This window comes from Bipolaris oryzae, assembly GCF_000523455.1.
Source record: "Bipolaris oryzae ATCC 44560 unplaced genomic scaffold scaffold_148, whole genome shotgun sequence".
NCBI classification, from domain to species: domain Eukaryota; kingdom Fungi; phylum Ascomycota; class Dothideomycetes; order Pleosporales; family Pleosporaceae; genus Bipolaris; species Bipolaris oryzae.
In genome coordinates, this window is record NW_006911424.1 from 1 (window position 1) to 12,494 (window position 12,494).

At 50.8% G+C, this 12,494-nt stretch overlaps 6 protein-coding genes across 6 annotated transcripts; 5 read left to right on the top strand and 1 right to left on the bottom strand.

Moving 5' to 3' along the window:
• Positions 1 to 401: 401 nt before the first annotated feature.
• Positions 402 to 2,447, top strand: COCMIDRAFT_103874 (uncharacterized protein; the record flags this gene model as incomplete). Its single annotated transcript, XM_007692988.1, has 2 exons — positions 402 to 651; positions 703 to 2,447. 2 exons carry the CDS (start codon positions 402 to 404, stop codon positions 2,445 to 2,447), a joined length of 1,995 nt encoding a protein of 664 aa, XP_007691178.1.
• Positions 2,448 to 3,288: 841 nt separating this feature from the next.
• On the top strand, positions 3,289 to 4,404 carry COCMIDRAFT_103915 (uncharacterized protein; the record flags this gene model as incomplete). Its single annotated transcript, XM_007692989.1, has 2 exons — positions 3,289 to 3,439; positions 3,491 to 4,404. 2 exons carry the CDS (start codon positions 3,289 to 3,291, stop codon positions 4,402 to 4,404), a joined length of 1,065 nt encoding a protein of 354 aa, XP_007691179.1.
• An 867-nt stretch (positions 4,405 to 5,271) lies between these two features.
• COCMIDRAFT_103885 (uncharacterized protein) lies at positions 5,272 to 5,877 on the top strand (the record flags this gene model as incomplete). The annotated part of the gene is made up of 2 exons (XM_007692990.1): positions 5,272 to 5,589; positions 5,674 to 5,877. 2 exons carry the CDS (start codon positions 5,272 to 5,274, stop codon positions 5,875 to 5,877), a joined length of 522 nt encoding a protein of 173 aa, XP_007691180.1.
• A 93-nt stretch (positions 5,878 to 5,970) lies between these two features.
• Positions 5,971 to 6,871, bottom strand: COCMIDRAFT_103870 (uncharacterized protein; the record flags this gene model as incomplete). Its single annotated transcript, XM_007692991.1, has 2 exons — positions 5,971 to 6,519; positions 6,569 to 6,871. The coding sequence occupies 2 exons, from the start codon at positions 6,869 to 6,871 to the stop codon at positions 5,971 to 5,973; spliced, it is 852 nt and encodes a 283-aa protein (XP_007691181.1).
• Positions 6,872 to 7,409: 538 nt separating this feature from the next.
• Positions 7,410 to 9,635, top strand: COCMIDRAFT_8092 (uncharacterized protein; the record flags this gene model as incomplete). Its single annotated transcript, XM_007692980.1, has 1 exon — positions 7,410 to 9,635. The coding sequence occupies one exon, from the start codon at positions 7,410 to 7,412 to the stop codon at positions 9,633 to 9,635; it is 2,226 nt and encodes a 741-aa protein (XP_007691170.1).
• A 994-nt stretch (positions 9,636 to 10,629) lies between these two features.
• Positions 10,630 to 12,136, top strand: COCMIDRAFT_39619 (glycoside hydrolase family 30 protein; the record flags this gene model as incomplete). Its single annotated transcript, XM_007692985.1, has 2 exons — positions 10,630 to 11,627; positions 11,680 to 12,136. 2 exons carry the CDS (start codon positions 10,630 to 10,632, stop codon positions 12,134 to 12,136), a joined length of 1,455 nt encoding a protein of 484 aa, XP_007691175.1.
• Positions 12,137 to 12,494: the final 358 nt, after the last annotated feature.

Consider the following 12,494-nt stretch of genomic DNA (forward strand, 5'->3'; position numbering starts at 1 on the left):
AAGATAACGAAGAAGCGTGGTAGTAGGGATGCGCGTAGTCGTGTGGTTGCACATGAGCGTTCTCCAACACCTCCACCTGTATACAACTCCCGTGGCCGCAAAATCGCTCCTCGCAGAAAATTTGAGGCAGAAATATGATACTAGGACCTAGTAGAGTATTTCTGTGTTTTCTTACATGATAATTACTACTGTACGTGGTGCGGCAGCCTCAATTTTGGTGGAGCTGTTTTTGGTGGTTCGGCGCATTGCGCGAATCCGCGCATTCCGCGCACGGACACAGTAAAGCCGAGTAAATCCGACGCATCTCTCCAAGCGGTCGCGAAACCCTTCTTGCATGTCTCCCCACGCCCAGCAAAGAATCCCATAAGCCCTGCGCAGCCGGCGCATCACCGTCGCTCATCATGGCGCAGCAGCCCATGACTTCGTTTTGGCCCATATTTGCCTCCAAATCGGATGGACAGCACGTCGTGAACATCAAGGGCAGGCCCATACGCAACGGGCCGACCGAAGAGCAGCTGAACATGTCGCCCAACGACCAGGGCCAGCGTGATTTTTACCGCCTGATCGAGAAGGATGATCCCAAACACCAGGATTGGCGTAAGAAGCTGGGCGGTATGCTCTTGCGCGAGATTGGCGGCAAGCAGTATGAGGGTAAGAGGAAGCCACGCGGGCTAGCGGCGGCAGAAAGCTGACTTATGGCAGACAAGTGGCAGCAATGCATTCTGTGGGAACTGCCTGACAACTACGTCCTGTACGAGCACATCAAAACAAAGGCGGATGGCCAGGTCAAGACGGTAAAGAACCACTCTGGCGGAGGTCACGATCGCCAGGATGCCTACCTCTATGGCTATCCCAAGGGCCCTAAGAAGCGCTTCAGGAGCCCTGTCGAATTCTTTCCCCATCTGCTGTGGCTATGCAACGACGAGAACAGCGATATGACCAACTGCACGTGCAAAATGTGCTCTCCAGCGGGCGACGTTGAGAAACCTCAGCCCAAGGTCGAGGTCAAGCAAGAGCAGCCAGTGCCTCTCAAGCGAGAAAACAGCTCCAGTGGGACTGCTCCAAACACCAACAACAGCAATATCGTGGGCAGGAATCCCGTCGTACAGATACCTGCGCATCGAACCTCCATGACTGCGCCAATCCCAAGCCCCATTATCAAGCCAGCCACACCTGTCCCTGTACAGACGTCGACTCCTAGTGCGCCGCAGATTCGGGCTCCTCCGACACTACAATCGACGCCCCTCCCCCAACCGCGGTCACTCGAGCAACAAGCGGATCTCACCTACAACAAGTTCCTATGTCGAACAGGAGAGGTGGTATGGTTCTTCCGGCCCAAGACATCTGCCTGGGGTCTTGGACTTGTTGTGCAAAGATGGGCTCAGGCAGAGAACCCCATGAACAGGTCGTACCTAGTTCAGCCCCTCTCACATCCATTCGAGTCCCTTCCACAGGAGATTATACATACAGATGAGCACATCAAGCCGTGGTTAGCTTGGTCTGCGCCTAGTTGCACATTTCCCTTTCTGCAGCAAAACCCTCAGTTTGAGTATGGTAACACTGACTGGAGAGCACTCATCAATGGACAGGGTGGTGAGGGCATTGCCTCTGTTGATGCATCTATCCTCGCAGCCAAGGCGATTGATACCACATATACACTCTTTGAGCGCTTGAAGACTTCGAAGGATGACAAAGGAAACGAATTCAGACAGTACAACGGCATATTCCTAGGTGCAGAGAAGATCTGGAGGGGCGAGCCTGTTCGTCTACGCATAGGCGCCACTGGAAGCGACCTCATGGTCATTACAGACATTATCGAACAGGTCCTAGCCAACCCACCGCCCAATCAGCCAAATTCAAAGGTGATTGCAGTGGGCGATGTGTATAGCTACGCAACTTTGGATGCCCCAGACCCGAATCTTCCTCCAAAGCCACCACAGCAAAACCCCAACATACCCTCTCGCATGGTCCATGACATGGTATGGCGGAACCGCTTGCTCGTGCCCGCAACGCGCACGGCTGCATGGTGGAAACTCATCCAGCCCTCATACAAGCTGGATATTGACGACATCAAAGGGCGTTGGTATGAAACCAGTCTCATCTTCCAGGAACCGTTTACCAAGGCTGTCAAGAATGGCGAGGGAGGCAACGGCATCTGGATGAATGCCCGCGGAGATGCAACAGGCAAGGGTAAAGGGAGTGGTATTCCACAACCCGATCGCATTGGCGCTTTCGGGGCCTCTGTACCAAAGGGTACGCGTATTATTGAGGGTCTGGAGCCGCCGAGCCAGCCCATGGGTCAGGCACAGCAATCTCATGACGGAATGGAAATTTCCATGAATGCAGGAATGCCGGATCCATTTTCGATTGACGAGTTCATGCACGTCGACCATCTAGGTGACGAGGCGGGCATGGAATATGGAGGCAACAATAACTACACATATTAGCACGAGCTGGCGTTTATTCCGGGATTTGATGGCATTGTTCGGCGCGACATGGGAGATTTTTGAGGATCCGATAAAAGCAATTGAGGTCATGAAGGAGGTAAGATTTGGTACTCTACAGGTAGTACTCATTGTGGGAGATACCCGGGTTGGCTATTTAAGATGGGCATTTTTACGAGCATAATGTACGAAGCAGTTTTATCAAAAATAAGTTCATCATTGGCAGGACTCGATATCGTTCAAACCGAGAAGATATGATGCTTGACTGGACATAAGCTCCGCCAACCTTTTTTTAGTTCAAGTCCTCCAACCGACCCTCGATAACCTCGCAAGCTGCAAGCAACCCAACCACTTCGCCCAACCAAATCTCCATCTTTCCGCGGCTACAGCATGCGGCTCTAATCCCGGGGAATTACCCCCCATCCACCATGCACGCAGCCCGTCATCCATTCCCCAATACGTCCCTCTCGCCGACCCCCGATGTCCCGCCACAAGACCCCAACGCAATTGCTCCTGCCGCATCCGTGCTAGCCGACCCAATTAACAACATCCTTGCGACCTGCCCGTTTATCAACACCGAATCACGGCGCGCAACGAGCGCAGGTGAGAAGGCAAAAGGTGCGTTGTTCCCGCGGTATCGGGCGCGCCGCGTCGGTGGTTCCTGCAGCGATTATCGCCGCCAGTATGCTTATGGCGTAGGTGGATGGAGGTGGTGAGCCGGGTTTGCGGGAGAGGGTGGTTGGGGGATAGGGAATGGGGGATATAAAAGGTGAGGCTTGGGCGGGTTGCTTGGATGTGTCCATACGAAGCTTCTGAGCTTGTGTTGCTTGTCAAATTGTTCAAGATGCGGTTCCAATTGAGTACGGCGTTGACGGCGGCGCTGGGTCTTGCGGCGTCGGCGGATGCGCTGAAGATCCTCATGGGAAACGATGATGGGTTTGGGAGCGGCAACCTGAGAGAGTTGTATAAGATACTGGTTGATGCGGGTCATGAAGGTGCGTTTTTTTCAATCGTTGTTCGTAGACACCACTGACGGTACGGGATAGTACTCATCGTTGCACCCGCTCAACAGCAGTCCGGAAAAGGCACGACAGTCATCTGGGCAGAAACCGCCAACCTCACTGTACCTTCACAGTACAACATTATCCCAGCGGGCGCCCCATCAGTCGGTCGTGATCCTACCGACGACAACATCTGGTACTACGACGGCACACCTGCGGCCTGCACCTTCGTGGCCCTCGACTACGTGCTCCCCCGATACTACCCAGACTGGAAGCAAACCGCCGACCTCTTCATCGCAGGCCCCAACTACGGCACTAACCTTGGCCCCTTCGTCATGGCCCTCAGCGGCACCGTCGGCTCAACCTTCGCCGCCATCTCGCGCTCCATCCCCGGCATCGCCACAAGCGCCAGCAACAGAGCAGTCCCCTACTTCAATGTGACCGGGCCCTCGCACCCAGCCGTCCTCGCCGCCAAGGCATCCTTCGGCATTGTCAACGAATTCATCAAGAACACGCCTACAGGCCAAAAAGTGCTCCCGCTAGGCTACGGCGTCAACGTCAACATCCCCGAACTCACCAATGCTACAAGCTCACCTCCCGTGTTCAAGACCCGCCTCACGGGAAACGCGAACACGGATGTTGCAGTCTACAACGAAACCACCGGTCTCTTCACCTGGGATAACGTCAATCCCCTTGCTGCAGGCATCAACGCCCAGTACAACGGCGACACCAGCCTTCCTGATGAGACGTGGGTTGTTGCCGGTGGCGGCATCAGCGTCAGCGCGTTTACGATGGATTGGTCGGCCCCGGTGTCTGGGTACACGGATGCGGTTTATGAGAAGGCGAGTGCGCTATTTAGCAGTGGAAGTGGCAATGCGACGGGCTATAGTAAGAGGATGGTTGAGGAGAGGATGAGGAAACGGGGGGCGATGCTGAGTGGACGGGATGGAGGGGCTTAGATACGTCAAAGTACTTGCCCTATCCATACGTACGATAATTTATATATACGTAGTAATGACTAGACGACTAGGATGGAGAGTGAGTCCATACCTCGTTTCTCGCTTCCGGTAAACATCAATGAGTAGAATCTCTAATGCTTCCACTTAAACATCTTGTATCATACATCTCCTGCGCTTTTCTCCTTCTAAACATTTATCTAGTTTATAAGGGCCGTTATTTTCTCGAACTCAAGCCTTCCCGCCAAGATCCACACAACGCATTACCACCTCAACCTCCCCCAAACCTGACGGGTCTGACAGTGCGGAATAGTTTCAGCACGCCCCAGCAGCGGGCAACTTTGCCTTTCTCGGCCATGAAGGAAGCGATTGGCGACACATCGCGTTTGCGCCCCTCCACCCAGGCGCCCGCTCTGCCATTTCCAATGGTAAATTTTTCCGAATGGTGGAGTTAAGTGGGTGGTGTTCGGTGCAGGCTCTAGTCAGCCCGTTTCCCGAGGCGGCGAGGCGAAGGGGTGTTAGAGATTGTGTTTTGTGTCAGGCGCGCTTAGGCGGCGACGGCGGCAAGCGGCATTGAAGGAAGAGAAGCCTGAGGAAAGTAGGTTCCTGCGTGTGTGTGTGAGAGAGAGAAGGGGGTGTTTGGACGGCGTACAAAAACGCATGAAGAATCCCTCGTTCTTAAGTTTTCTTTGTTATCGCTCAAGCATCTTTTCCTTCTTTCTTGGTTAAACGAAATCGGCTTGAGGCTTGATTGTTTGTTTCTTATTTACCTTTTTTTGGTCATTGAGAGGTTCAGCTGTGCTGTCTATATTTTTTTTCTCTATTTCTCAGATACAGATACCTTTTTTCGCCAGTTCACATATTTTCAACATGTATTTCGCACCTCTCGCTATCCTATCTCTCAGCGCGCTCAGCTTCGCTGCACCTGTAGTCGTACCGCGACAAGCTGGGCCCGTACTCAAGGACACAACATACAATGCCATCTCCATCTCCGGTGGCCAAGCCGGAAATGCAAAAGCAGAAGCATCAGCCCTCTTTTCCGCACTCGACCTTCAGAACCCGGAGAATATCGATCAGGCGGATTTGACCTTTTTGAACGAGGTCAACCAAGTTGCGAATGATGCCGAGACAAAGGCGTTTAACCCAGCAGTTGAGGCTGCGAGTGGAACCGAGGCGACACAGATTCAGGTAGGTTATATTACCCTTCTTTCTCTTTCCCTCTTCGTGGGTCTTCTCGGTTGAGTTTTTTTTTTCATGCTAATACCCAACTAGAATGGCAAAATCAAGAACAAGGTCCTCAAACTCATGGCCACTGTAATCAAGCTGCAAGCGCAGCAAGCACAGGGCGATGATGTAGCAGCCAAACTTGCGGAAGAGACCAAGAAGCTGAACACTAATGTTGCGCTGGATACGGCGGCAGCAGGTCAGGTTTCCATCGCTGAACCATTTGACGCCAAGATTTCTGGAAGTGGATGAAAGAAAGCACGAGTTACATATGCATAGGTGCTAGGGGTGTCGAGTCAACGATATCAGGGTATATATATAGAACAATCCACACACTTTTTGACCTCACAATTTTGCCTTTACAGGCGCAAAAGTGCTTCCCTGTCCACCACCCAATGCCTGCACCAGCTCATCCACCTTTTCCAACACCCATGTGCATCCCTCGTCGCTCACCAGCCACTTGATTCCTTCTTCCTCGCCCGCTTCGGGTTCTTGCTTCCAAGTTCCGTCTTCCCATGATTTTCTTAGTCCGAAAACGTGACTGAGTACTTGTGGACCGACACCCTGCTGCGCCCTCAAGCATGTGATTGCGATTAAGCTCGTTGTGATGCGTCCCACTGTTGCGCCTTGGTTGCGAGGTGGATCAGTGAAGAGACCACCGTACTCGCTGTTTATGATGAAGACGGGTAGATCCGGGTGCGCTTCTCCGAGTTTCTGTTCAAGTTTTGTTTCCAGAGGACGGTAGATGGCATTCCAGAGTTCGCGACCGCGCTTGTTTATTTGCTCAACATTGGAGGGGTGGGGGAAGCGTGTAGGTGTTTTGTTCAGCGATGATGCAACCGAGGATGGGAGAGATGCACGGAAGGCGTTTAGCATGTTGATTGTGCGGGGAATCTATGGGGTGTCAACATGTTTTCTTTTGAGCGTGGAGTAGACTACTCACGCCATTGAAACCAATACACTTGAGACCGATTTCGCGCATAAATTCTGCGATCGCGACGCTTTCGCTTTCTGGGCGCGATTTGCTCGAGCTGTGGTAGAGGGCAATCATGGATTCAGGCGAGTTCATGGTCATTGTTGCGGCTGTGGATATGCTGAGCCATGACGGGCGTCCCAGCTTGTGCTCTGTGGCTTCTTTTTCTATCCGGTTGTAGATCCCTTGGATTCCTGCGGGCGCTGGCACGGGACCTGGGCGCGAGTGTGCGGCGTTGATGAGTGACTTGAGGGATGGCGATAGCTTGGACATGGTGTGCAATGTTAGAGCTGGAAGTAAAGTCAGTCGCCGAAACAAGAGTCTAATGCCCAAAGGCAAGAAGGCGGCAAGAGGTTCAATTCTAAGCGACTGCGTGGAGTAAAGAATGTGGTAGTGGATGCGCATGTATATGTATGTACAAACGTGAACATACGATGACGCGACTTCCCGAGGCTGTTCCGAGGCACAAATTCGGTGGTTTTTCAGGGTCCGACGGCGCTGCATCACTAAAACACCTGATCCGACCTTCACCTTGACCACACTGCGCGCTCATGTTAAGCTAACTTTATCATGACGCTTGCAACTCCGATCATGCATTTTTCGGCTGCTGACAGGTCGATGCGGACGTCGAGGATATTGATTGGTCGTGTTCGCCAAGTCTTCAGCTGAGCAGATGGAATCAGGCAGCTCGAACGTCGGCTACTTCGAAGAGTACCAGTCTAACTCACAGTCAGAAGCCCTCAACTTCTGACTCCGATGCATTTTTTTCTTTCTATTGCCACCTGTTCTCAAGATTTCCCTCCAGCCTAGCATGGGTAGTCCAACCGTCAACCTGACGGTCCCTCGCCGTGGTTTCATTGACGTTAGTTCTTCAACATACCCATCGCCCTCAGAGCCCTCGGCATACTATGGTGCGCTTCAGGTATCTGATAGAAGCTCATCCATAGAGCCAGTTTATCATAAACTCACTCCGGAAAATCGCGAGATACGGCTTCTGAGCATTTTGCCTGGAATCAAAGACCACTCACAGCCTGTACACTGCCGCCTACAAATATACTCTCTCAATGATCTTAATTCAGATTACCTGAGATTTATCCATGATTCTGCCGCGCCCACCACACAAAACTGGACAAGTAGTCGGCTTTCCCCGCAGCTAGCCAATCTAGCCCCTCTAAAACGGATGCACAGTACTCGGCCGAGCCCCAGTCTCTATCGCTTCAACTGGGGAGATTTTGCTGCCCTTTCATATGTTTGGGGGAACCAGGATAATAAACGAACCATATTGCTCAATGGCCACAAAACATCCGTGACTGCCAACCTGGAAGCGGCTCTACGCATGTTTCAAAGCGGATGTGAATTCAACGACAGTTTCAAGCTATGGGTTGACGCGCTTTGTATCAACCAGGACGACCTCGACGAGCGATCATCTCAGATCAAGATGATGCGCGACATCTACGGAAGTGCATGGTCAGTCATATCGTGGCTAGGAGAGGAAAGCAATTCAAGCAGTGCGGCGATACAGCTTGTACGTGATCTTGCAGAGATCAAGGCGAGCGGATCTATTGCTGAATTCGCTGCTCAGTTGGAGGCAGATCCAAGTTTTTATGGCGGAACCCATTGGATAGGACTTCAAGATCTGATGGATCGCCCATACTGGTTCCGGCTGTGGATCATCCAAGAGGTGATTGTTGGCTCCGCAGCGACTTGGATCAGATGCGGCCAACACACAATAGCATGGGAAACCTTTTGTGATGGAATCGCTGTCCTTCAAGAGTACCTTTGGCTCGTAAAAGACGAATGTCTTCAAATGGCCGTCCTCGACACTGGCCTCTACACGCAGCATATATGGCGAACCAGTAGCTTGCATCTTGTATACCAAGACCTCGCCGTTCTCAGCAAACAATTTGCGCAAAAGATATCAGACTTCAATTTTGAAAGGTTGCTGGATCTTGCAAACTCGGGTGAATGTACAGATCAGAGAGATAAGGTGTATGCCTTGGTTGGTTTGATGCCCCCTGCTGTCGCAACTATTTTGAATCCAGACTATACATTGCCTGAATGGAAGGTGTATAGCGAGGCAGCCAGGGCCTTTATACAATTCGATGACAGTTTGGACGCCCTTCGAGAAGGAAATCCTTGGGGTCATGCTCGAGGTCTTTCGTGGGCAGCGGATTGGTCGTGGCCGGGTAGGATCAGATGGACACGCCACGATCAACAGATTTGGGGCCCTGCATACCTGTTTTCGCGGGATGCTACATGTAGGCACAATTCGGCATATCATGCAAGCGGTGACCGGAAGCACGATGCGTCATTTGACGACGGCGGACTACTGTTACGATGTACGGGCATTATTGTCGACACCGTCACTGGTCTATCGGCTCGCGGAACAGGGTATTTTTCTCGCTGTGAAAAGAGCATCGTGTTTCCCGAGAATTGGAAGAGTGTGTACGGCGATCGTAACGCGACTGCAGAGGCTTTGTATCGTACCCTGATTTGCGACAGAGTTGCATACGGTCACCGATCCGGGCCCCAGCATTCTGCCATTTTCCATCTTCCGTCTACCTTCGCTCTCGGGGGTCCACAATTCAAGGAGAGAGGATGGAAATTTTTAGCCGGCCAGGAAGGATATTACTTTCGCTGGGAACAGTTTCGAACTGGCATGCGGAACTTTCCACTTGGCGACTACCGATTTGATGATTTTTTCTCAGAGGAGATTCCGGCAGGTGCTTCTGAATTTGTCCACACTGAAGTATACTCTTGTTTTGATCGCAGCTGCAAGAAACGACGATTCATGACCACAGAAAAGGGCTATCTGGGATGGGCGCCGGATAACATCTACGGTGGGTCCAACGAACAAACACAGAAAGGAGATCTCGTTGCTATCGTTTTTGGATGTAGTACACCGCTCGTTATACGCCCTCGTGGTGAATACTACCTGGTTTTGGGCGAGGCTTATGTACAAGACCTCATGGATGGTGAGGTAATTGCAGCTTTAGAATCCGGAAAGTATACGACCCAGAGTTTTGCTTTTTGTTAATGAAGAGGTCATTGGAACAGTCGATTGAAATCTGCTTGACTTTGGAGATCAGACGCGTCATCACTAAGTAAATCAAATCGATCGAGGTTATATGGTTCGGTAATTGGAATCAAAATACTGGTCAGCTCACTGTGACTTGTACCGTGAAGACTATAAGCGTCTAGATAATACTCAACGAAATAGGAGGACTTATATGCTCTTGAACTATCTCCCGGATCCCTCGGATCTTCTGGAAACATATCAACTAACAAATGATAAATTGCGGTCGACGTTTGACTCTGCGACGCTTCTCTTTGCAACTGGCCACCGTGGTAATGAATAGATGCTGAGCTGAGGAATCCATGGTCTTCCAAACCCAAGGAGATAACAATCATATACTCGAAACGGAAGATTGGTGCAAAAACACTGCACAAAGTCCATGGCGTCAAATAATAGGAAGGAAGCAGATTGCTGTTGAGGCGAAACCAATATTGAAGGATCAATACTCATTGCATTAGCACAAGTACATCTTCCAGCAACCTGGTTTAAATTATCAGGATGAATGTCTGCGTAAGTCCAACTGAAAGTACTTTGTAGAATTCAGCCGGCTAAAATGTACAAGGAAATAGGGTTATAGCCGGTGAAGGCTTGTCCATCACCGATCGTTCCCGCTAATCATCTTGGAGAAAGCTTGATTTTATCCCCACCCATCTCCCGTTTTACCCCAGCGTTTGACCCGTGACGGCCCAATATTAGATCGCTAATATGAGATTACCGAGGATTTAGGTGCACAACCACTCCCCACAGCCTGAAGAGAAACGAGCTTGTTCTCACTTTATCCTAGCTTCCGAGGCCTCCGTGGCAATCGGATAAATCAGAGAACACGCTGATCATCATGTCGTCATGTACGGATGGAGCTCTCTGTATATCGGTTGAAGTCGAAATGTAAGGAATGAATAAAAGGAGATGGATGCAGCACTCGATATTGCCATCCTCTTGCACACCTGCAGTGGCCATGTCTGTCCTTCTTTTTTTCATCGCTGTAGGCAGTGTGACTGCTCAACCGTTTCCGCAACTGTATCCGCAGCCATGGGTGTACACCCAAAAGGAACCGCCTGTCCAAGTCACTGTTGATGCGACAGTCAGATATCAGACTATGATCGGTGGTGGTTGCTCAGGAGCCTTCAACGTCGCATGCGACCAGACCGGGTCTAAAGGTCTTTCGCCTTCGAACCAACAGCTGGTCAGCGACTATCTTTTCAGTGAGAATATCGGAGGCCTCTCAATCCTTCGTAACCGTGTTGGATCAAGCCTTACAGATGGTATTCTCGGTAGCTGTCCGGCAACACCATCCTCCACATTCAATTATACTGGGTTAGGAGCGAACGATGCCACTGCCGATAGCTGCCAACTGAAGCTATCCCAACAGGCCCTTAAAGCCAACCCGAACCTATTCATTTATGCGGATGCGTGGTCAGCTCCAGGTTGCTTCAAAACGGGTGCCACGGACATCAACGGCGGTCTTATCTGCGGTGTACGAGGGACCAACTGTACTCATGACTGGCGTCAAGCATATGCCGATTACCTTGTAAAATACGTCAAGTTATACGAGGAAAAAGGCATCAACGTGAGCATGATTGGTGCGTACAATGAGCCAGACTTCAATCCTGTATACTATGCCAGCATGGACACGGATGGATACCAGGCCAAGGACTTCCTACAATATCTATACCCGACTGTCAAGAAGTATCGAAAAGACCTGCAAGTGTCCTGCTGCGATGCTACAGGCGCGCGCCAAGAACGCACGCTGCTGTATGAGCTGGAGCAAGCTGGTGGCGGAAAGTTGTACGATGTCGCTACTTGGCACAACTACCAGAGTATGCCCGAGATGCCGTTCAATACTCAGGGTCAGCCGAACTTGGAAACGGAGTGGTCAGATGGAAGCGGCAATTTCAATACTACGTGGGATACCACTGGGCAGCTTGCTGAAGGACTCCAATGGGCTATCTACATGTAAGTCACAGTGTTTCTATCAATCAGTAAATGAAAACTTATAGCACAACAGGCACCAAGCTTTTGTCCTAAGCCACACATCTGGATACCTCCACTGGTGGTGCGCCCAAGATAACCCGGGCAACACATCCGGCAGTGACGCCATTCTCGTCCGTCTCCAAGGCAATACGTTTGAAGTTTCTCGCCGACTCTGGGCCTTTGCAGGTTACTTCCGTTTCGCACGCCCGGGTTCCGTACGCATTGCCGCGCGCAGTCCTGCTGAAAACTTGAAAGTGACGGCTTTTGAAAATGCCAATGGGACGCTTGCGATTCCTGTTATCAACGAAGCGCACTACGAGAGGCAGGTTCATGTTAGTTTGAATGGTAGTCCGAAGGCATTTGCGAAGGCGACGGCGTATTTGGCGGATAATACGCATAATAACACGATGGTGGGGAGTGTGAATGTTCAGGGAAAGAGTTTTACGGCGAGTGTGAAGCCAAGGAGTTTGACGACGTTCTTCTTGGAGTAGATTTTGAGTTAGTTGATGTTAGTTCATTTGTATAGTCTAAGATACAACATTTTATGACTTCCTCCAGACTCTGTCAATCCTATGGAGTATACAACTAAAATATTGAAATCTTCAGTGCTGTGTTTCTGTGTGCCAAAATAATGACATCTTTTCCCAGTTTCATGATGTTTCTTTCTCATCTCTTGGCGGTTTGCTTGATATGAGTTTTGACTGTAGTGAAAGCCCTATGTGCCCAAGTGGTGCACCGTTTGCATCTGCTTAAATCTCTGCTACGTCATATAAAATCTCACGTAACTGCTGCCTAAACCCTTTAATTCCATTCACGCGTTTGTCACGAAAAGGCTAGTCGCAAGTGTTG